The 22,545-nt window shown below is 53.7% G+C and overlaps 6 protein-coding genes across 6 annotated transcripts; 5 read left to right on the top strand and 1 right to left on the bottom strand.

The window, feature by feature from the left end:
* Positions 1–2,282: 2,282 nt before the first annotated feature.
* Positions 2,283–3,443, top strand: J4E86_011474 (uncharacterized protein; the record flags this gene model as incomplete). Its single annotated transcript, XM_051451965.1, has 1 exon — positions 2,283–3,443. One exon carries the CDS (start codon positions 2,283–2,285, stop codon positions 3,441–3,443), a length of 1,161 nt encoding a protein of 386 aa, XP_051296862.1.
* Positions 3,444–4,143: 700 nt separating this feature from the next.
* On the top strand, positions 4,144–5,607 carry J4E86_011473 (uncharacterized protein; the record flags this gene model as incomplete). Its single annotated transcript, XM_051451964.1, has 4 exons — positions 4,144–4,240; positions 4,293–4,329; positions 4,381–5,264; positions 5,360–5,607. The coding sequence occupies 4 exons, from the start codon at positions 4,144–4,146 to the stop codon at positions 5,605–5,607; spliced, it is 1,266 nt and encodes a 421-aa protein (XP_051296861.1).
* A 635-nt stretch (positions 5,608–6,242) lies between these two features.
* J4E86_011472 (uncharacterized protein) lies at positions 6,243–10,022 on the top strand (the record flags this gene model as incomplete). Its single annotated transcript, XM_051451963.1, has 3 exons — positions 6,243–7,774; positions 7,825–9,665; positions 9,925–10,022. 3 exons carry the CDS (start codon positions 6,243–6,245, stop codon positions 10,020–10,022), a joined length of 3,471 nt encoding a protein of 1,156 aa, XP_051296860.1.
* A 3,711-nt stretch (positions 10,023–13,733) lies between these two features.
* On the bottom strand, positions 13,734–15,404 carry J4E86_011471 (uncharacterized protein; the record flags this gene model as incomplete). The annotated part of the gene is made up of 1 exon (XM_051451962.1): positions 13,734–15,404. One exon carries the CDS (start codon positions 15,402–15,404, stop codon positions 13,734–13,736), a length of 1,671 nt encoding a protein of 556 aa, XP_051296859.1.
* Positions 15,405–16,906: 1,502 nt separating this feature from the next.
* Positions 16,907–17,404, top strand: J4E86_011470 (uncharacterized protein; the record flags this gene model as incomplete). The annotated part of the gene is made up of 1 exon (XM_051451961.1): positions 16,907–17,404. The coding sequence occupies one exon, from the start codon at positions 16,907–16,909 to the stop codon at positions 17,402–17,404; it is 498 nt and encodes a 165-aa protein (XP_051296858.1).
* Positions 17,405–18,128: 724 nt separating this feature from the next.
* Positions 18,129–19,842, top strand: J4E86_011469 (uncharacterized protein; the record flags this gene model as incomplete). The annotated part of the gene is made up of 2 exons (XM_051451960.1): positions 18,129–18,587; positions 18,895–19,842. 2 exons carry the CDS (start codon positions 18,129–18,131, stop codon positions 19,840–19,842), a joined length of 1,407 nt encoding a protein of 468 aa, XP_051296857.1.
* Positions 19,843–22,545: the final 2,703 nt, after the last annotated feature.

Here is a 22,545-nt window from a genome sequence, read left to right as displayed (position 1 = left end):
TCGCAACGTGGTAATCAAAGGACGGCGCAGCCTTCACTTTTGGCAAAGCCATGAAACAAGGTCCTGCAGCTCGCCATTGTTGTCGTTGAATGGGTGGCAGGTTACCAGCATTACAGATGCAGGGTCCCCCATGGTGCTGGCGTAGTGGGAACTCGCAAGACGGGGCAGCAAGTCATCTGCTCGCATTGTCCTATCGGCTGACCAGATTCGGGCTGGCACCTTGATGCGCAGATCTACCCGCAGAAGGCGCGGCCAGGCTTCTAGACGGACTGCGACAGTCTGTGGTGTCTGGTGTCGCGATTCAAGACTATTGATTGAGTTGTGCAAAGCGCGCCATGATCGAGAAGTTCAAAGTCTATTGAGTCAGGATCACATTGCTTTGTCCGCGGAACCTACTCGGCATCGGTCTGGGCCGCGCTCGTCGGCGCAAATGGTGAGGGGTACAGCGGAAGCGATATCCTGGGAGATTGACATGGCTGGCATTCAAGGCAAGAGATGGTATCAGGCGGCTGAGGTCAGATGGCAAGCCTGGCGGTAACAGCGCCGTCGAGAGATGAGGGTTGAGGGGTTTCTGGCATACCCCTCCCCCACAGCACGATAACGACGATAAGACACCCCGGGTTTCCGAAGGATGACCTCGACCAAACGGAAGATGGTGTGAAGCCTCATTGCCCCGTGAGCGACGGGGTGCGGAGAGCGTGGGAGGTGTTCAGGTGGACAGGCGTCATGGTGTAGATGACCTAGTTATTTGACCAGCTGAGCACGGGGCTCGCTTTCACATGCAAGGACGAGTGGTAATCGATAACACGGCGGGAACGTACCGCAGTGGGCTAACGACGCACACATCGCATGTTACCCGCTGCGAGACATGAGCTGCCCTGAGTGAACCTTCTAGTCGGCGCTGGTCCTTTGCAGCTCCACGCCAGTGGCGTCGACTACAGCCGCTTGATGGTGTCCATGTCACAAGACCATGAACGGGAACCGCCATTCCACAGAACTCGGTGAGCAGCCTGTCTTCGGTAGCCGCCGCTGACGGAGGGGGGGTTAGATCCATGCAGATGAGCACTCAATTCGGCCGCCACTGGCCGCGAAAGGCAGTTGAAGTGAATTGGGCTCTGGCAGGTCAAGCGCAGGTCAAGCGCAGGGTCAAGCATAGTCGATTGGTGCGTCGATGATGGGTCAATTGCTGGAATGTGGAGCATGTGGGATAGTCATCTCTGCATTATCGACGGCGGTCAGACTGCATAATAGCGTAGTACGAGGAACGATGACGGAAGCGGTGACTCGGACACTGTCCACCGGAAGCGATCTGTAGAGGGAATGGGGATTAGGAACGCTACCGTCGCCATTGGGCGCTGCGGTGACACGCTGGCTGGGAGGACTGGGAATTGACTGGAATCGGGTACCAATGACATACTACCAGGCCTCAGTCGCTGCATCCAGGGCGCAATGAGGGCAGGCAACGTGTATGTAGCCCTGGAGCGCAGTGATGATGTGACGATGGGGACGGTTCATTCGGCCCCGATGGACTAGCCCGGTTTGCTGGGACGGAGCGACAGGTAATCGCCTGTGCAGTGACTCAATCTCTCAGACAGTCAGAGAGCATTGCGCGCTCCCAGCTCCGCCTCACGCGTCGCTGCGCAATTGGCCGCTCTCATTGGAGCCCCCTTCGTCTTCCTTCTATTCACTTCTTGGCCGCCCGCATTCGTCAGCTGCCGGCCGCGCGCAACGGGCGCTCCTCTTATGGATGATGCCTGGCCTGGGAGGATGAGAGCCTGCTGGCACGCGCCAACCGCACACCCTCTTTGTCTGGTTCGCTAGCACATGGGCCGCAGTGTCTCAAAGGACAGTCACACTGGCCTTGTCCATCCTGTAGCCTACTGAAACCCCCGACGCGCCTGGGTGGTGCTTCTTATAACCAGCTCGCTCACCCCGTCTGTTTCGGGACGACTAACCTACCACGCAATTCAATCGTCCTAACTCCGCACTGCTTTTTCAATTGTCACGACTGCCTGACTAATTGCCCGCTCGCATAACTGGTATAAGCAGTCGGTCGGACCATTCTGCCGGCTTCCACGGTCACGTTTGCGCCCGGGCACACCTGACAGCATAACTGTGGCGAAGCCGTTCGCTCAACCAAGGCTCCCTCCTTCCACTCATACTCTACCATTGATCGCATTACCAACGCACCACGCTCCAGTGGCTGCCTGGACACATTCATATATCGCTACCGCCCCGACGTTGCGCTTTAACCAAAGGACAAACTTTCGCACCACACCGCAATGGCAAACTTGCACTATAAGACGCCCCCGAGCAATCGGCTCACCGTTTCCTCCCTCCTCTCGCCCCCTGAAATGAAGCGATCAGAGTCGTTTGGCACGTCAATTCCGCCTGCCTACTCTCAATCACCCTTCTCCTCCTTCAATTCAGCACCCTCGCAGTCTGCTGTGAAGACCGACTTCATGGCGATCCAGGCAGCAGCCGCCCACCGCATCGCCTACGCCTCCCCGCCAATCTCCCCATACGACACACAGGCACAGAAGGAGAACATGGAGAGCTCGGAGGAGCAGTGCACACGCGATCCCCAGCTGTTCGTCTCGGCTGATGCAGCGGCACCAATTGCTCACATGCCGCTGTTCCCCGACGAGTCACCCGAGTCAGCCTCGCAAGATGTCATCACCGCGCACATGAAGTCCCACGACTATGCACAACTACAGAGCAAGCCGAGCCGCGCTGACTACGAATTGGTTGCCAAAGTCCGATCCATTGTATTCAGAGAGGCCTGCAACAACCCCAAGGCTTGGTGGGCTCAAGAACGCGCCTTCGACAAGCAAATCGACGAGGTCCGTAGCGGCCGTGTGCAGAAGCGACCAGCCTTGAAGAAGCTCGCCCCTGCGCCATCTTCAAAACTCCGCCAGCCCAAGGTCGCTGTTCCACGGCTGCCTGCTCGCGCCCCTCGTGCTGCACCCAAGGCTAAGCGCACGCCTCTTACTCAGATCCACGACTCATTCGACACCTCTTCCACCACCAAGTCAGCCTCTCCCAAGCCGGCACGGCCAGTCACCAACCGCGACGACTCTGACTACACTGCCATTCCCGACTACGCCCCGCCCCTGGACACACTGCCCAAGGGCAATACCAAGGCGCTCAAGGCTGAGTGGAAAGGGCAAGCGCTCTCGCTCGCCGACGATCCCGATCGCGAGCTGCTGCACGAGGCTGAGTTGAACCTCGCTGGCACACTCCGCCTCAACTGCGCCACCTACCTCACCAGCAAGCGACGCATCTTCCAGGCCCGCATCGAGGCTCTCAAGATTGGCAAAGAGTTCCGCAAGACAGATGCCCAGCAGGCGTGCAAGATTGACGTCAACAAGGCTAGCAAACTGTGGCAGTCATATGACCGTGTAGGCTGGTTCAACCCCGACTACTTCCGCCAGTACCTCTGAGCCCGCATCGCATAGCCTCTCTCATTCTTTTTACTCTTCTTGGTTACGATGCATCAAGTTGCACTTTGCATCTCGCGGCCCACCTGACTGGGCTCGCTTTCTTTGGATAAGACTGGTATGATTTACATGGAGTGATGGATGTCCTCCTCCGCATGATATTATGAACGGCGTTTCGATGGGTTTTATGGATATTACTGTTGGCATGAACAGGTGTTCGGGAGTGGATACTGTCCTCCCTCATGGCGTTTTTGGGCTTCTCGACTTTCCTTTTCTTTATCTAACGGCATGCGATACCCCTCAGCTCCCACCAACGAATGTTGTAGTCCCGTGTGGACATTGTCGCCGCAAATGCAGGCTTTCTATCATATTTAGTACTAGACCAGAATGCACTATCTCACATAACATTGACTGTTTCACGCAATGCCTTTACGTGACCACTGTACTGTCCGTTGATCAATTGATGGCGTATTGCGATGCTGCTGCAATGACGAGTCCGTGATACGTCCGTGAAAGGCTCAGGGTCTCGGGCGGGGATGCGTAAGCTCCACAGGCGTGCAGGCGTGGCGCGGCTGCTCTGTCACTAATTTGGGACAACGGCTTGGCCGACCTCAAACCCGCGCGCTCCCACCACTCCTCCCGCCCGCGACGACTACCTTTCACTCCACCAATCGACTCGCCGAGTCGCGCGGAACCGCCCATCATGTCGCGCACACAACAGGTCGAGCACACCGACTCCATCAGCAGCCAGGACCCCAGCCGCGACGAGCCGAAGAAGACCAAGAGCAGGAGGCCGCCGAGTAAGCCTGATATCGACATGCGCGAAGGAGGGCATTGCTGATGGGATACTAGATACTGCGTTCAGGCAGCAGCGCTTGAAGGCATGGCAGTAGGTGGACTCATGGCGGCAGATGGCAATCCACGACTAACCACGCATCAGGCCCATCTTAACGCCGAAGACCGTTCTGCCTCTCTTCTTCATCGTCGGAGTTATCTTTGCCCCCATCGGCGGGCTGCTTCTCTATGCTAGCGCGCAGGTCCAGGAGATCTCAATCGACTACACAAACTGCAACAGCACCGCGCCCGAAGTCCCCGTAAACTTCGACCCCAACGCCGAAAACCCGCTCGAATCGATTCCCGGCGGCAGAGTGTCCGCGACCTTTAGATCCAAGGAAGACCCCCAGGCGATGTGGGGTTGGGGCCGCGAGACCTACAGATTCGAATCCGGCGTCGAGCAAGAGACCAACGTGTGCATCCTCAGCTTCAACATCCCGGAAGACATCAAGCCGCCAATCCTGTTCTACTACCGCCTCACGAACTTCTACCAGAACCACCGCCGCTACGTCAAGTCCGTCGATATCCAACAACTCAAGGGTGATGCCCGCAGTGCCAGCGACCTCAGCTCGGGCGACTGCTCGCCGCTGGACGTAGACTCCGAGACGGGCAAGCCGTACTACCCCTGCGGTCTCATCGCGAACTCCATGTTCAACGACACATTCAGCCAGTTGACGCTTGCCAACCCCGCGGGTGGAACGAATGCCGGTGGCCAGAACTACACCATGACTGTAGAAGGTACTTCGTGGAGCCACGAGGGTGATCTGTACGGCGAGACAAAGTACAAGCCTGAGGATGTTATCCCACCACCGAATTGGCAGGAACAATACGAGAACGGCCGTTACGGCGATAAGCTGCCGAACTTGCATACCTGGGAGCAATTCCAGGTGTGGATGAGGACCGCGGGTCTGCCTACGTTCAGTAAATTGTACCAGCGTAACGACAAGGATGTGCTGACTGCTGGTACCTATCGTCTTAAGATCTATGACCGTATGTTCTCTCCATCGCTCTTCCCTTTCCACCCCTCCTCCCCCGTCCTCCCCCTTCCTCCCCCTCCCCACCCCTCCCACTAACCCACCCCCCAGGCTACCCCGTCGACAAATACAGCGGCACAAAATCCATCCTCATCTCCACGCGCACCGTCATGGGCGGCAAGAACCCCTTCCTCGGCATCGCATACCTCGTTGTCGGCGGCATTTGCATCTTGCTCGGAGCGGTTTTCTTGGCTACGCATCTGATCAAGCCGCGCAAGTTGGGGGATCATACGTATTTGACTTGGAATAATGATCAGCCTAGTAGTGCTACGACCACGGGACGGGCTGGTGGTGCGTAGTGGGGAGGTTTTAGGTGCCTCGCATCTGCTAGTTGTAGCATGAGTGGCAGCGTGGTTCCTGCTATTTGGGACTGGTATCGTACTGTACGTATATCATAAGCCTTTCTTGTTAGGCGGTTTGGGCGTTTGGGTGTTTGGAGAGCGTAAGGGCTAGAGTATAGTCGTTTTTTTTATTGACATTATCCGATTTCCATCTTATTACATTCAGATCATTGTCTGCCAAGTCATGTCACGTGTTGAAGACTAGCGCCAGCGCGTAGACGCGCCGCGCAGATTCACCCGTGGACTGTTCTGCTCCCAACCTGTCGTGAACTACAACCAATGTGCATCGTTCCCTCCGCAACATCACATCGCGTCCTCAGCTTTGACAGCTTCTATCATGGTGTCCTTCCGTGGTTCAGCCTTGTCAGGTTTGCCCCGCCTTCCCTCAGTGGACGCCACGATGCAGGCTGGGTGGGCTGCGCCTTCTGCTATCGGTGGGTGGTAGGATGCCGCCTGCTGCCTGCCCCCGACACTCAGCTTTTGCCGCCCATTCTTTCTGCCTCTTTTTCAGCAGACGCTTTGTTACCACTCTCAATACCTTACCGTCACCACCTCCACATCTTGCGCGCGCTCATACGTGCATCCAGAATCCGATGCGGCTACTCTACATCATAAGCGATGGCAATTTCAGGTTTACGGAAGACATCATTCGTACTGACAAGATTCCTCCCTATGCTATCCTCTCCCACACCTGGGGTGATGAAGAGGTGGTTTTTAACGATGTAAAGACGTTTGGTCTGCAGGACATCGCAACAAAGAAGAAAGGCGCTTGGGAGAAGATCCGCTTCTGTGCACGACAAGCGAAGCTTGACGGCCTAGAACACTTCTGGGTGGACACTTGCTGCATCGACAGGGCAAATCACACGGAGCTCTCTGAGGCGATCAACTCGATGTTCCGCTGGTATCAGAAAGCAGACAAGTGCTATGTCTACCTTCCAGATGTCAAGGGCAAGTCTTCCGCAGAAGAGAGCAGACCGTCCTCAGAATGGGAAGCTGCGTTTAGGGTGAGCAGGTGGTTTACCCGAGGTTGGACGCTTCAAGAGCTTCTAGCTCCGCGCTCCGTCGAGTTCTTCTCTGCAGACGGAGCGCGGCTGGGTGACAAAGATTCGCTAAACCAGACTATACACGAGGTTACTCAGATACCGATCGAGGCTCTGTCAGGGAGCGACTTGTCAAATTTCGATGTCACTGAACGTTTCTCTTGGGCACAAAAGCGTCAAACGACGCGTGAAGAGGACGGTGCCTATTGTCTATTAGGCATAGTTGACTGCCCTCTACCACTGATATATGGTGAAGGGAAAGAGAACGCCTTGAAGCGATTAAGGAAAGAGATGCAAGGACGAGAGGAGAAGATTAGCCAAATACGCAGCTGGCTTTCCGCACCCGACCCATCTATGAACTACCTCAAAGCGCACAAGCAGCGGCAGGCGGGAACTGGGCTATGGCTGCTACAGAACGAAACGTTCGAGGAATGGAAGGAAGACCCAGCCTCGCGACTATGGCTTCATGGGATACCAGGTTGTGGAAAGACCATCCTGAGCTCTACTGTTGTCGAGCATTTGCAGCACCACTGCGGTGATGACAAACGTAAAATGACGGTGTACTTTTACTTTGACTTCAACGACGCACAGAAGCAGGTTCCAGAGCTTATGCTCCGCTCATTACTCCGCCAGCTCCTGCAACGTTCGGTAACGATACCTGTGGTCGTCGACGCGTTATTCTCCTCCTGCAAAGATGGAAAAGAACAGCCATCGCTGCAAGCACTTCTGAAAGTGACACCAGAGGCGATGCGACAGTTTTCGCATGTGTACGTCGTTATTGATGCGCTCGATGAGTCTGCAAAACGGGTAGAACTGATGGAGCTACTTGAAACACTGGCTGGATGGCAACTTGACATGTCGCATCTGCTCATGACCAGCCGGAAAGAGCGGGATATCGAGATGTCCTTGAACACTTTCGTTTTGAAAGATAACATGATCTGTCTTCAAAGAGGCGTAGTGGATGCAGACATATTACGATTCGTTCAACAAAAGCTGAGTGACGATAAGCGGCTGGCAAAATGGAACAAGAACGCTGAAGTCAGGCAAGAGGTCGAAACAGCACTGATGCGAGGGGCACAAGGAATGTACGTGTATTTTCTCAGCTTGGATAGCGCTTAGTCTGACCATGTTGTAGGTTCCGATGGGCTACATGTCAGCTTGACGTAATAGCAGAGTGTCGCAATCTATCTATGTTACGAAAGTCGCTCGCTACCTTGCCGCAAACGCTAGACCAGACATACGACCGCATTCTCACAGCCATCAAGGAAGAGGACCGCATGTACACAATTCGGATTTTACAATGGCTCACGTTTTCTGCCAGGCCGCTCTCTCTTGAAGAAGTTGCCGAAGTTGCCGCCATCGATGTTGCGCGCGAGCCCGCGTTCGATTGTGATGAAGTACTAGTGGATCCTCTAGAAGCGTTAGAAATCTGCTCCAGTCTAGTCACTGTCAAAATGGAGGAGTCGGATTCGTATCGGGATTGGATCCTGGATATGGATCAGGATTACTATTCGGAGCCTGAGGTGCTATCCGGGATAGTCACCCTTGCACACTACTCGGTCCAGGAGTACCTTGTCTCAGAAAGAATCAAGCTAGGGCCGGCAAAGCAGTACAGTATGACGGAGTCGGGATGTCACAAAGCAATGACGATTGGCTGTTTGGGATACCTGAATCGTTTCCAAGGACCACTTAGTAAAGAGCTCTATAACCGTTCACCACTTGCTGGGTATTGTGCAAAGTTCTGGATCGATCACTTCCACAAGACGCCCGACCGAGATGAAGAAATGAGTCGACTAGTCATAAGTCTGTTACTAACGGACAAGCACGTACTTGCCAACTCGATTCGAATTTACGATCCATATGAGGGTGATCTCATTTTAGAGGAGCCATACGAAGACCAAGATGATTCAAAAGAGATGACAACATCTCTTCACTACGCATCGTTCCTGGGCTTGGAAACGGTCACGAAACTGCTTTTGGATCAAGACGTCGATGTTAACGCGCAACCTGGACCATACGGTAGCGCGCTATTTACAGCCGTGTCGCAAGGACACATGGCAGTGGTTGAACTGCTAATCAACGCGAAAGCCGACGTCAACCTTGGTCACGAAAGTGTACTGAATCAGGCTTTCGAATGGGCCGACGTGGAGATGGTCAACGTATTAATCGATGCAGGCGCCGACGTCAACACGCTAGGGGATGATGGATATCCAATACAAATTGCTTCGTGGAGAAACGACGAGGTACTGGTCAAGAAGCTCTTAGATGCGAATGCAGACATCAACGCCCGGGATGAAAAAGGCCTCGATGCACTCATGTGGGCACTATTTCCTCGAACCAACGAGGCAGTAGTCAAGCTACTGATTGATGCTGGCGCCGACGTCAACACGCGAAACAGTAAAGACGGCAGTGCACTCATACTAGCGTTACGTCGGTGGAACACAGAGGAAAGGAAAAAGCTATGGATTGATGATATCGCCGACGCCAACGAGCGAGACAGTGAACACCGCAGCTCACTACGGTCATTACGTGAGTTCGAAGCAGTAGTCAAGCTACTGATTGATGCTGGCGCCGACGTCAACTGGCGAGACAATCAACACAGCAGTGCACTCACACTGGCGTTAAGTAAATGGGAGGGAGAAGTGGAGAAGCTAAGAGTAGTCAAGCTACTGATTGATGCTGGCGCCGACGCCAACGCGCGAGACAGTGAGCACGGCAGTGCACTACAAATAGCTTCACACTCAGGCAATGAGGCAATGGTAAGGCTGCTGATAGAGGCGGGCGCAGATGTGGACGCTCCTAGTGCCAACGAATTTCGCGACGAAGCTGGGACGTATTGCGATCGCCTGGCATTAATTGGTGGTCATCAGAGCCTGAATGCACTACAAATAGCTTCAGCCGGCGGCCACACCGCAGTGGTCAAGTTGCTGCTTGATGCGGGCGCCGATATTGATGCTGAGGGTGGAACAGGAAGGAGTGCGCTTTATGTAGCGGCCAGATGCGCGCAAGAGACAACGGCCACTTTCTTGATTAGTAGAGGTGCAAATGCTGGCCTGCATCAGGTTATTAACCAACAGCAGTGCGAACTGTCGATGGTAACGTTGTTGCAGCGATGTGGCGCTCCATTAGACACTGTCGATGACGAAAACATGACTCCCCTCCATTGTTGTGTAGAGTGGGAGCAGGAGGCTATTGCACTGTACCTCTTGAATGAAGGAGTGCGGGTTGACTCCAGAGTTCGTCGGCAGGCACGGTCCAGCAGAGTCGGCCAAACTTGCTTTGATCAACCGGATACTACGTTCGTCGTTTCGGCATCTGTCGCAATTGGACTAACTCCTCTACATTTCGCTGCTTTGAAAGGGAATGCTAAGATGACAAGGTTCCTGCTTGAGCACGGCGCCGACCCTAATGCTCTTTCTGAGCACGGTGAAACGCCTCTAAATCTTGCACTGCGTAAAACGATGATTGGAACAAGATGCGAAGATGCTTGGGAGGAAGCTACTCCTTGGATAGTTTCTGCGCCTGAGGAAGTACTAGATGCACTACTAGCAGATCATAGGATTTCGGCCACAGCGATTGACGATGAAGGTGGAAGCCATCTACACTGTGTTCGCTATGGCGATCCGGGAACCGCGATCCTGGTGAAAAGACTGATATCAAAAGGAGCAAACCCATCGGTTGTCAATCTAAGCCAGCAGATCCCATTGCATCTTTCCATCCACGCCGGCGATTACGAATCGGTCAAAATTTTGCTCAGCGTGGGTGCGAGCGTATCGTGGACCGACGAGGAGGGCCTCAACGCGCTCCACTGCGCTGCTCAAATCAGAAGCCCGGGGATCTCAATGCAAATCAGGACCCACGAAATTTTAATGGTCATTCTTGGAGACGAACAGGCTAGGGCAGTCACATTGATATTGTCGAAAGATATAAACGGGCAAAACGTGCTTCACCACATGTTATCTACGAGAACAGCAGCACCGGACGTACAATTAAGGACGTTAGAGCGGCTACTCGACCAGGGAGCGAACGGCTCCGAGTTTGATAATTGTGGCATGTCCCCACTGGCAACATACATCGAAAGTTCCCCTACGGTTTGCGTACAGATCTTCAAAACACTCCTGAAGATTAAAGGTAACGCTTCATTTGTCAGCCCAGATGGGCAGACCCTTGGGCACCTGTGCGCTATAAGTTGGGGACTTGGATTATGTATGCTGCAAATCATGCATGTGCACGGTGTCGTACTGGCAAGAAAGGACGATTATGGAAGGACAGTACTACACTATGGGGCTTTGAAGGGCAGCCTTACTGAAGAGTCGTCCGACTTCCTTGTTGACGTTGTCGGCATCCACCCTGGTGACGAAGACATACATGGTTACACTGCTCTGAAATATGCTCTTGAAGCTGTCAGGAGAGAGCGTGTTGTCTTTGGCAGGAATTCTAGGTGTTTGAAACAGGCGAGAGACATCTTGTTGAAATATCAGGACGCTCATGTCGAAACGAGTGGTGTCGAAGTTCTGGAAGGCGGTGTTATTGAACAGCTGGCATAGTATGAGCTGGAAATGCGAAAGGTACTACTGGAGGGTTAGCACCTAGAAGCATCCATTCCGTCAATGTTGTGTCAACTTTTCAATTTCACACCAACATAGACTGCAGCGTACCTATCGCCCCGCCCAGTTTCTCCCACGTTTGCGGTGCTACATTCACCTCGCGACCAACTCGACCACGAATTCTCTGCGATCGCAGTTCCAGGTGACACTCCAACTGGTGGAATCCCACCTCATGCAGATACACACGTCGTGAAATTAGTGCTCCGTGCATTGCGCCGGCACCACGCATAACGCCGAACCACGCGACGAGCTGAACCGCGCATTACGCCGTACCTACTGTGTGCAGCCTAGACTATCCCGCTTGCAGCGATTTGTCGAGATGTCATTCGATTGCCATTGGGTGAAGCTCCGGGGTCTTATATTGCGCGGAAGGAAAGATGGTTGATGGAGCGGAGCGCAAAGCGTGCAGAACAGCGGTGAAGTACCGGCGCAGAGACGCAAAGGATGTGTATGGGAAGATATTGGCATCGCATCAACGATGTACGCGAAAACAGAGTCAACACCATCAAGAGTCAGAAAGAAAAGCTTTCGCAGCGATGCCAAGTGTGGAGAAATGATGAGCTTGTTTCGTTTCCTCGCTGTCGTCAAACATGCGGAGGTTTGGTTCAAAACAGGGGTCCGGCCCGACGTTCAATTCCGCAGACACAACACGGACCTGAGCATCTTTTCGTGTTCGCGTTCGTCTGGTGATGATCTGGACTCGCTACCTGATCTTTTCATTTACATGAGGGCTAAAGGCGATCAGTAGGAGGCAGACGTGGCTAATATTGACTCGTTCGGCGTTGATAAGAAGAGCGCGTCTTCTCAATTTCCAGCGCCACCTGCCGCCTGAACATCTCCAAAACCTCAACATCCAATCCTCTCACACACCTCAAGATCATCATGCAGATCTCCGCCCTCATTCTCCTCTTCACGGCTACAGCCTCCGTCTCCGCATGGGTAAGTACCTAATCATCCCCCCGTCGAACCCGCATCCTCTTCGCTCACGAAAAGCATCTCCATCTCCCCAACTAACGCCCCCAACCCACAGCAATGTTTCGACCATGACGAACACTTCACCACCAACCACGCCCAACTAGCCGAAGGCAGCGACCCTAACAACCAGTGGGGATACTGCCCATCCAAGACAGGATGCTGCGCCGATGGCAAAACATGGTATGCGTGCAAGAACGTAAGTTTACGCGCCTCCATTACGTTAACGTACTAGTGTGAGTGGTATGCTGATGATGGATGAATAGGTATGCAAGGGTGGTGCTGCGTGCAGTGTCAGTGGGGGCAAGACATCTTGCTAGAGGAGCTGTGGACTGGGGAGATTGGTGGCGGAGTGAAGGATATGTGTATATAGGTGTTGCATGGTAATGGCACGATGTAAACCTGAGTTCAGAGAAGATTTTGTTGAAAGGCGGGATGCCGCTCTGACTTGTGATTGCCCTGCCTATTAACTTCCGCTATGCTATTCAAGCCTCTTGCTCCTCTTGAGCGGGGAAAGAATCGCGTGCATGGGGATGGATGTTGTTCTTGGATGAGAACATGACGCTAGTTCGCAGGTAGCTAGCTTTGGAATGCTTTCAAATGTATTAAGCTGAATTGGAAAGAAGTGCTGATGTTGCAATGGCGCTCGCTGTGACCGACTAGTGATGGGGATCAGAGCAAGCATCCTGGAGACTGGCGTACAAGCATGCATTCGATATACCATGATGAGCTTAGAGTCACATACCACATCGTGCTATCATGAGCACATTTATCATGCTCTTAGATACATTCTCTCTCTACAGTCTAATCCGACCCTCTCCTACCTTTCCATGCACAAAGTCCCCTCGTCATCAACGCACCCAAGCCAACCCACACATCAACCCTGCCTTCCCACTTCCTCATCCTCATTCTCATCCTACATGCCCCTTCCCCCACCTACTCCTCATCCCTCATCCAAGCCATCTCCATCGGCTTCCTCAGCGGCGGCCTCAAGCACATCTCCAAATCCCTCCGCAACCACGCAACATCCCAAATCCCCTTCGCAACAACATACGTCCAAGCACCGTACAGCAGGAAGTTTACGACCGATGTAGTATCCACACGTCCATGCCAGCAGTGGCTGATGAACACCCTGAAATGCCGAAGAAAGGCTAGGATGTAGATGGCGAGGATGAGCAAGGAGAGATATGGGGGTGTGGTAAATTGGGAGGGGTAATAATAGTTGGTTGCCATGGTTGTTTGGCTTGGTAATGGTGGTGGTGGTGGCGGTTGGGAGATGGGTAGTGGGTTTGGGTACGTTGGGGTGAGAGGGTTTATGTGGCGAAAGTTTGCGTGAGAGGAATTGAAGTGGTGTGGGCGCTTGTTTTAGACTGTATTAGAATGCCCAAGAAAGTTGTTTTTGCATGGCGGCAGAAATTGCGAGAAAGGCGCATCAAGCGCATGTCTCGGAGAACCCAGCAGACTCCTACCTCCGCAGCTTTACCTTCCCCTTCGCCAGCGCATTCAAATGATACTGACTCCCCATCCCCAACGGCCTCCCCTCCCACTCCTCCCTCCAAAACCTATCCACAACACCCAAATCCGGATCACTGCGATCATAAAGCGTCGTCTCCTTCATCAAATCCCAATGCTCCGCCTTCTTCCATCTCAGCAACATCGGCTTCAGCAGCCTCCCCGTGATATTCTTATTCCGACAAGTCGTCGCAAAGTCTTCGATTTGACCGTCGAACCACTCGAGTGACGGATCCGCGGGCTGCCAGACAGACATGGATTCCAGAGTTGGCCAGAAGTCGAGGAGGGAGAGGGAGGCTTGGAACATGTAGGATACGTCCATGCGGGCGTTCATGAGATACTGCGCTTCCTGTTTTGACTCTTCAAATGTAAGACCGTTGGGTAGAATGGATGAGTCGAAGGGAAAGGGGAGTTGGGCATGCGAGAGATCGGGGCGTAGCGTGAGGTGGCGGAGGTTTGGCGGGAAGAGAGGGTAGATGTCCTTGTTGATGGAGAAGTCGACGTCGCCAGTGAGGAAGGGAAAGGGAACCTCAAGGGTGTGTAGTTCGGTGAAGTCGGTGAGATCAAGGAAGCCGCATAGTCTATCGCCGATACGGGGTTGGGCGAAGAAGAAGGCGTCTGGGTCGGAGTATTCTGCACAGAGGACCAGGACTTCCAGGGTGGATTGCAGGGGCCTGAGGTGCTCGTTCCAAGCGTCGACCATGAGCAGATCTCCTCGCTGGGTAGTCTGTGCCTGGGCGTTGAAGTAGGAGTCGTACGTAAGAGAACGTAGCTTTGGCGTGCATTGGAACAACGACTTCAGGCCCCGGTTAAAGGCACCCGAGTGTCGGAAGACCAACGTAGTGATGTTAGTAGCTGTCGGAAAGGCTATCAGTGAGTGTGATATAGCCACACCATGTGCATGCGACTGCCCGCCGAGATTGAAAAGTTCCAGTTTCTCAATGCCCGGGATATTCAGAAAGTGGCCGATTGGATTGCGATTGTTGTCTCCTGGATACCAAACCCCAGTCTTGCGGTCAACCATGAGAGATACCTCTTTGATGGATGAGAGGCGATCAAGAAGAACTTGCGATGGATAGCGCCGGTTCCAAAGAGTTCCGGGGTCGAGATTGCGGAGAACATTGTGGAGGTGGTCGAAGGTGGCCTGCTTGTAGTCTGCTACGTCGAGTCGACGGAGTTTGGGAAGGACGAGAAGGGCAAGCGCTGCATAGGCAGAGTACTCGCGCATGTAGATGGCGTCTCTCAGATAGTCCCCGGCAGCCACCAACGTTTCATCACTCAACGCGACCATGGCTTTCCGAAACATCTGCTTGTCGTCAAAAGTCTTGTCCGGTGCCAGCCACCGCTGACCTTGTTTGACATCTTCGCTTGGAGATAGTCCCAGGCGGACTGACTCGACATTGTTGGCTTTGCGGCTGTCGCTGATGATGTTTAGGCAGAAACGATCGATCCTGGGGAGTTTGTTGCCAGGTGGTATAAAGAGATCAACATGGCGGTACAGGAATGGTATGGCTAGATTTGAAAGGCTCTTGTTGATTCGACAAACAGCGTAAATGTCGTGTTGAGCGAGATAGGATACGATGTACTCCACAAGCTCGGTGGGGAGGAGGGAGAAGGTCGCCATAACAATAGCGATGTAGTGGGGAGATGTCGCACGATGACTGAAGGCTTGGAATAACTACACAAGATTCAAAGAAAGCAGTCGCAAGAAGTCAGTAGGAGGAGGGTGTTGGTGACAGTTGCGCCACGCAAAGGGTTGCCTGATAGAGGGGAGATGAGGCCCGTGCACAAGGCTGACGGGGCTGCCCAGGTGATTGGTTGCCTTAGGAGCACATGGCAGTTGGATTGCCATGACGCTCGTGTACAGCGAGATGGTTCTGAGAGGCTGATGAATATCTGTCGTGCAGCGATGTGCCGCTATGCTCGACCTATCTGCCGGTTGTGATCCGAGAGAGTCTACACATGGCTACGTCACAAGCGGCTCTACAGCACGTGATAGTGCTATGCCGATCATATGCGTTCGCACATGTCAACGAAGGTGTGAGCACCGGCGCCATGAAGAATGCCGTGTCACTCTTTATGTGATATCCAGATCTGGGGAAGACGGGCTATTTCTCGGACTACCCCGCGTTTTGGGGGGTATGGATAGACATGACGAGGGTTAGCTCAACCGTCGTGCGTCGTATGAGATGCGCGGTGTTGCAAAGCGCATGTTCCTCGTGGGTGTTCCGGGCTATCATACCTCTAAGAGAATGCGGCAGGTAATAGCCGGCGACACAGCAGGGCATCGCGATCGCATATCGAGCATGGCGGACCACTACTGGGCGTTACTTGATGGTGCACGATGATTTGCCTCGATAAGGCCAAGCGGGATAACGGCATGCGAACGAGTTCTGGAGATGTGCGTGGTTGGCGGCGTAGGTGGCCGTTGCGATGTGGGCGGCCATTCAGCGGCCGTGGATCTGTCAGAGCTGCACGCCATGGCGAAGCGAGACCCAGAGTAACAGGCCAAACAGCGCATCGTGGGTGAAGCGATGGCTCCGCTTTCTTGGAATGGTGGTTGTTAGTAGGGTAGATACTGGGGATGGCCTCGGTCAAGGCTCGGGAGGCGCACTTTGATCTTGTCAGGTGCGTCGCGGGTTCCGACATGTTCCTCTCCAGCAACGGTCCGATGCGCCAAACCTGCCAAACCTCCTCCCCCCCGCCATCTCCCCCAGTCTCCTATAAACACAGTCGCCGCCTACCCCGCTGACATCAACGGCACCGCATACCCTCACATATAGACGCGTAGACGCCCACCCCAGCTGCAGCTCGCCTACGTCACACGCACATTTGCGCCGATAATCGCCAACCATCACCAACCATCACTCACGACCCGCCCCTGTTCCGCGGCTCCCCCTTGGATCAGCGCATGGAATAGAAAACGTCGCAGTGCCCGAGCTTGACGGCGCAGTCGGAGCGCCGCCTGTGCTGTTGTTATTCGGTCGCTGCACGAAACGCCGTTGCGGAGCCGCCAACACAACACACACCTCTACACCGCCGCTAGTATTCGACGTTTATAGACGCCATCTTATGCCCCAGAGCCACCAGCGACCCTCACCAGATCAGACACCCTCCACCACCACCATGACCACCAACCGCCCCTTCTTCGGTGGCTTCCTCGCCGCCTTCCGCGCGCAACAGCCCAGCCTCCAGAAGACCACGGCCTCGCAAGCAGCGTCTGTGGCCTCGTACTCCCAAAACACCACCTCACAACAAAACAACACCGTCGACACAACAGCCGCGTCGTCACGGACCATCACCACAAAGACGCGCTCCCCATCGCCTAGTGCGACAACCGTGTCCGTCCAGGCGACTAGCCACTTCCAACCCACCCGACAACACACCGCCCCCTACAACCGCTCCACATCACCCAAAGCCCAAGCCTTCCCAATACCAGGCGCGTCGCGTCGAGGCAGACGGGGCTCCGACAGCTCATCCGAAGGCTTCCACGAAGCCATGGGCGCCGAGAAGTGGTACATTGGCGGACGAACAGCGACGGGCGAGGAGAAGTTCTACAAGCTGGGCATGGTCAAGCGACACAGAAGTGCCGACCGCCTGAGTCTAGACAAGCTCAGCATATGAGCTGGGAGAGGGTTACTTTGCTTGAAAAGCGCAACTGCATCATCGGCGTTCAGGACACGAGATCTCACCGCAAGATCCACGTTTGGGTTATCTAGAATCTTTCACCGTACAAATTTGGCCTGTCGCATGGCTTACGAATACACGTATATATTTGCGGGCTCTTCGCCTGAGCTCACTCGACGTGGTCGTCTGCATCATGCATGTGAAAGTCTGGTGTGCCAAGGAGTCATGTGCCGAGGTCAGTATTGGCTAGCACTCATAAGGCGTGCACTATCTTACAACTACTCTAGTCGTGCATCGACATCTTCGAGAAGATACTTGGTACGCGCATGCAGCATACTTCGGAGCATTTCCATGGACGGCGGCAAAGTTTCCGACCGGACATTCTTAGCCCGACACCCATGTCGGCTACTCCACTCACCGGATATAACCTCTCGACACGATGTAGGCGAAAATCTTCACGGAAAAGACGCTCCTTGGGCAGCGACAGTCTCCACCCGCGGATATGAAGCCGTTGCAGGAGCGCTAATGCACCAAGATAGCCCAACATGTACTCTAATCGTGAACATATCTAACGTCTCTCGTCACTTGCTTTCTCTCCTCTCCATTGTCCAACAACTCGAATGTCGCTGCAAACACTCTAACCAGCAGCACGAGTCCCTTCCAGACTCTTCAACCCACATTGACTGATATTCTACAATCTCGCCTTCTATGAGTACACAAAATGGCACCCTCTTCCACATCCTCCTCAGCACCCGCTGGCCAACACGCACCCACCAACTCTCCCTTTGCCGAACCTGAAAAGACCACCGAATACGCCTCCATCATCCCCCACCCACGCAGCAATGAAACCGACCAAGACCGTCTGCAACTCCAACGCACAGTCTCCTCCGTCAGCCACCACGACATGGCCAACGTCCAATACATCGCCACCGGCGATAACGACGTCATCTACAACAAATTCACCGAGCGCCGCAAAATGGTCATCGTAGCCGTAGTCTCTTTTTGCAGTTTCCTAGCCCCGATATCGAGTACGACGGTGTTGTCTGCTGTTCCTGAAGTAGCGCAGACGTTTGATACGGATGGCAGTATTATTAATGTGTCCAATGCTTTGTATATGCTTTTCATGGGCTTGTCGCCGTGCTTTTATGGTCCGTATGGGAATATCTATGGCAGGAAGTGGGTTAGTGTTGTGAGCGCTGGGTTGTTTACTGCGTTTTCGATTGGGACGGCGTTGGCGCCGAATTTGGCGAGTTTTTTTGTGTTTAGGATTTTGACTGCGTTTCAGGGGACGGCGTTTTTGGTGATTGGGAGTGCGGTTATTGGGGATGTGTATAAACCGGTATGTATACCCTTTTTCAATGTTGGTAATTGCTTTCGGATCAAGTTTGAGAGCGGTGTATGCCATGAGAGCCCATCACAGCTCTCACACACCCCCATCTCCACATGCCCTCAACGACCATCCTGCATATAACTAACACCCCCCACAGACCGAGCGCGCAACAGCCCTAGGCTGGTTCCTCAGCGGCACCCTCATCGGCCCCGCCCTCGGCCCCTTCATCGGCGGCATAATCGTAACATTCCGTTCCTGGCGCGACATCTTCTGGCTGCAAACCGCCCTCGCCGGCGCCGCAACCCTCTTCTGCTTCTTTCTGCAACCCGAAACCATCCACAAGAAGCGCGCCGACGAACTCGTCGGCCTCCCCACTGCACAACGCGCCCACAAAATGTGGCAGTGGCTCAACCCTTTCCGTGTGGTGAAGCTGTACCGGTACCCTAATATCCTCTTAACGGCGCTGGCGAGTAGTAGTCTCGTGTGGAACATGTATAGTCTGTTAACGCCGATTCGCTACGTACTAAACCCACGGTTCGATCTCCAGAGCCCCCTCCAATCCGGCCTCTTCTACATCGCCCCCGGCTGCGGCTACCTCCTGGGCACCTTCTTCGGCGGCCGCTACGCTGACCACATTGTCAAAAAATACATCCGCCTCCGCGGCCACCGCGTCTCCGAAGACCGCCTCCGCTCCTGCGTCTTCTTCCTCGGGGTCGTCATTCCCGCCTGCATGCTGATCTACGGGTGGAGCGTCGAGAAAAGGGTTGGCGGCATCGCGCTGCCTGTTGTAATGATGTTTCTTCAAGGTGTGGCTCAACTGTTTTGTTTTCCGAGTCTGAATACGTATTGTCTTGATGTTATGCAGGGGAGGAGTGCGGAGGTTGTGGCTGGGAATTATTTTATGCGGTATATGTTTGCTGCGGGTGGGTCGGCGGTTTGTCTTCCTGCGGTGAGGGCTATTGGGGTGGGCTGGTTCTCGACGATCAGCGCGGGGTTCCTTGTTGCTGGAGCGGGCGCGACGTGGTTGACTGCTGTGAAGGGAAGGGAGTGGAGGGAGGGGATTGAGGAGAGGAAGGCGCAGAGGAAGGAGGAGGCGTTGGCGTGAGATGGTGGTGGTGGTGGTGGTGGTGCATTAGAGGTAGTTGTGGTGGTACTGGCGAATAGACTTTAATCATAATATTATCAGGCTTAATGCCGTTTCTACCTCTAGCGCTTCCTCTATCATCCAGTTTACCTTCACCCTGCTATTCTCGCATGCAGTCCCACGATAAGGCGTCCACCCAGCCGTGGCTGACGCGAACCGCGTACTGTGGCTGAGACGCGAGATTAACACGACAACAAAACGGCCCTTCCCGCATGTCTTTCCAGCTCTCCAGCTCTTCACCCATCACCAACCTCTCATCCAAATCCCCTCTTCCAGCACCAACCGACCATGCGCTCCACCATCCCAATCCCTCTCCTCCTCACTTATCTCAGCGTTGCATCAGCCCAAGGATGCCCCGACGGTGGCACAGCATGCGGTTACGCTGCCCAACTCTGCTGTACCGGCGACGAAATCTGCATGACAGACGAGAATAATCAGGCGCTTTGCTCTGTTGCTTACGCTATCAATTCAACATTAACGCTGGTGGTCAGCACGGGTTTTGCTACCACGACGTCGACGTCAACGCAGGTCACGGTGTCTGAGACGCAGATCGGTGCCGCGAGTGGTGCTACTACGCCAACTAGCACGTTGTTCGAGAGTGCTGCGCAGAGTGCTGGTTCGAATGCGGAGTCGAGTGGTGTGGAATTGACAACATCGACTACCAGCGCGGAGCTGACGGCGTCGACTGATGCGTCCGAAGCAACTGATGCGACTGAGGTTCCGGCTTCAACGACGACGGGCGCGGGTGCAAGAGTCAGTAAGGGCTGGTACGGGGTGGTTGGTGTTGGTTTTGGAATGGTGACGGTGTTGGGATGGTGACGGTGTTGATGGGTTGAGTGAGGGAGAGATGGGGATGGAATGACAGGGAAGACGGCAAGGTGCGGCGATGACACGACGCTATCGATCTGTACTGCGGAATAATGCTATGGAAACAAGCCATCTCACCGTATACATCGGTGCTCAGCGTGTCTTACTTCTTCCCGCTTTTCCACCCAGACATGGCCGTCCGGTCTTGCGACATGTCGAGACAATCTCAAACAATGTTTTACCTCACCGTGAGCAAGCGATACTGACAAGATGACAACTACAAAAGCAAGCCCCCGACCAGATGTCTTCATCCTGCACATCCAATCAACGCAGCTTTGAAGATCAACACACATCCCCGAAAACACTCCTCTCAACATCAACCAAGACGGGTACGAAATGCCATCTTATCACTACCACATTCTCCAACAACTGCCCTCACTCATTGCAACCATCCTCCTCGCCTTGATCTTCCGCAAGATCTTCTACAAGTACCTCAACACTGCTAGGAAGCGCAGGTTCGCTGTCAAAGTCGTTGCGGCTAATGTTGGTATCATCTTTCTCCTGTATGTCGTCGGTAGCAATATGGTGATGGTGACGGAGATGCAGGAGAGGCTTGATATGGAGGGCATATTGGGAAAGTGGATGTAGCATAAGCATGTTTGGGGGTGAACTGGATGGCTGGAAGGGAGAGGGGTTGCAAATGTGCAGGAAGGGGTGTAGAGAGACGAATAGGCAGAGAGAATAGGAGGAAAGATTGGAAGAGCTATCTTAAGGGTGTTGGTTTACAGGAAATAGGGAGGTTTAATGGTGGAAGAAAAGAATCTTTCTTACTACAAAAGGTCAAGTTTGTCTTAACTCCACCACGACCATGTGTCTCGTCTCCGCGCACGTGTACCTCTTCCCGTAATCCCCGCACACTACCCCTGATCTCATCCCTCATCTCACTCCGCCGTCACTTCTCTGAATGTGTCCAAAAGATCAAGAAGCTGACCATGCAGTTCCTCAACCTCCAACATGTCACTAACTAGGGCGTAGATGGTGAGAGCGAATATAGCGAAGACAAGGAACGAATTCAAATTAAACTCTGCGTTCTTGAAGTAGAAATAAATGAACTTGAGGAGGAAGAAGGTCTGACAGAGGAGGGCGATGCATCGGAGGATGATGCGGTAGAGAGGTGTGGATTGCATTGCTTTCTTGATCGACTGCGTGGCAATGGATAAGAGAAAGGTTACTGGACCAGTTCACTGCGGTGGCTGGGTAGCTTGTAAGTGGTTGTCGGTGGTGATAGTCGATGGGGGAGAACGCGTGCGCGTTAAACGAGTTTTATGGACGCGATGGGAGAGCGATGGGTTTGCTAGACCTTTGTCCGCGTGATGGTTCCAGGCAAAGTTGAAATTAGAACAGCATGTTCTGGCATTGAGTCCATCTTCTGTTTTGCGGTTTGATCCTTGACATGAACAACGAAACATATTTCACTCATGAACTTTGTTTTTTGGGGAGCTACTTTGCGCTTTGAGTGATAAGTTGCGCTCTTTGATCTCTTTGGCTTGATGGAAGTACACGGCAAACTCAAGCTCACCGGTTATAGATATATCAACACCTGTTGCTCACGGAGATCCATATCGCACAACGCAGATTACGCTGCATCACGTCATCATACGCTCTCACCGGACTACTTGTTCTCGCATACCTTTCCATCCCCTTCACCATCTTCTCAATCATTATCTACCCCTTAGTCATCATACTCTCTCCGGAATTCGCTAGGTTCACATTCATATGCACATCCATACTTTCCCTGTTCGCAACCTACCAACTCTATACCACCAGTCAAAAGTTCCAGGCATGCAGCCTCGCCCT

This window comes from Alternaria arbusti, assembly GCF_024043155.1.
Source record: "Alternaria arbusti strain BMP 1465 chromosome Unknown scaffold_35, whole genome shotgun sequence".
In the NCBI taxonomy this organism is placed as follows: Eukaryota; Fungi; Ascomycota; class Dothideomycetes; order Pleosporales; family Pleosporaceae; genus Alternaria; species Alternaria arbusti.
This window is presented reverse-complemented; position numbering and strand designations above follow the sequence as displayed.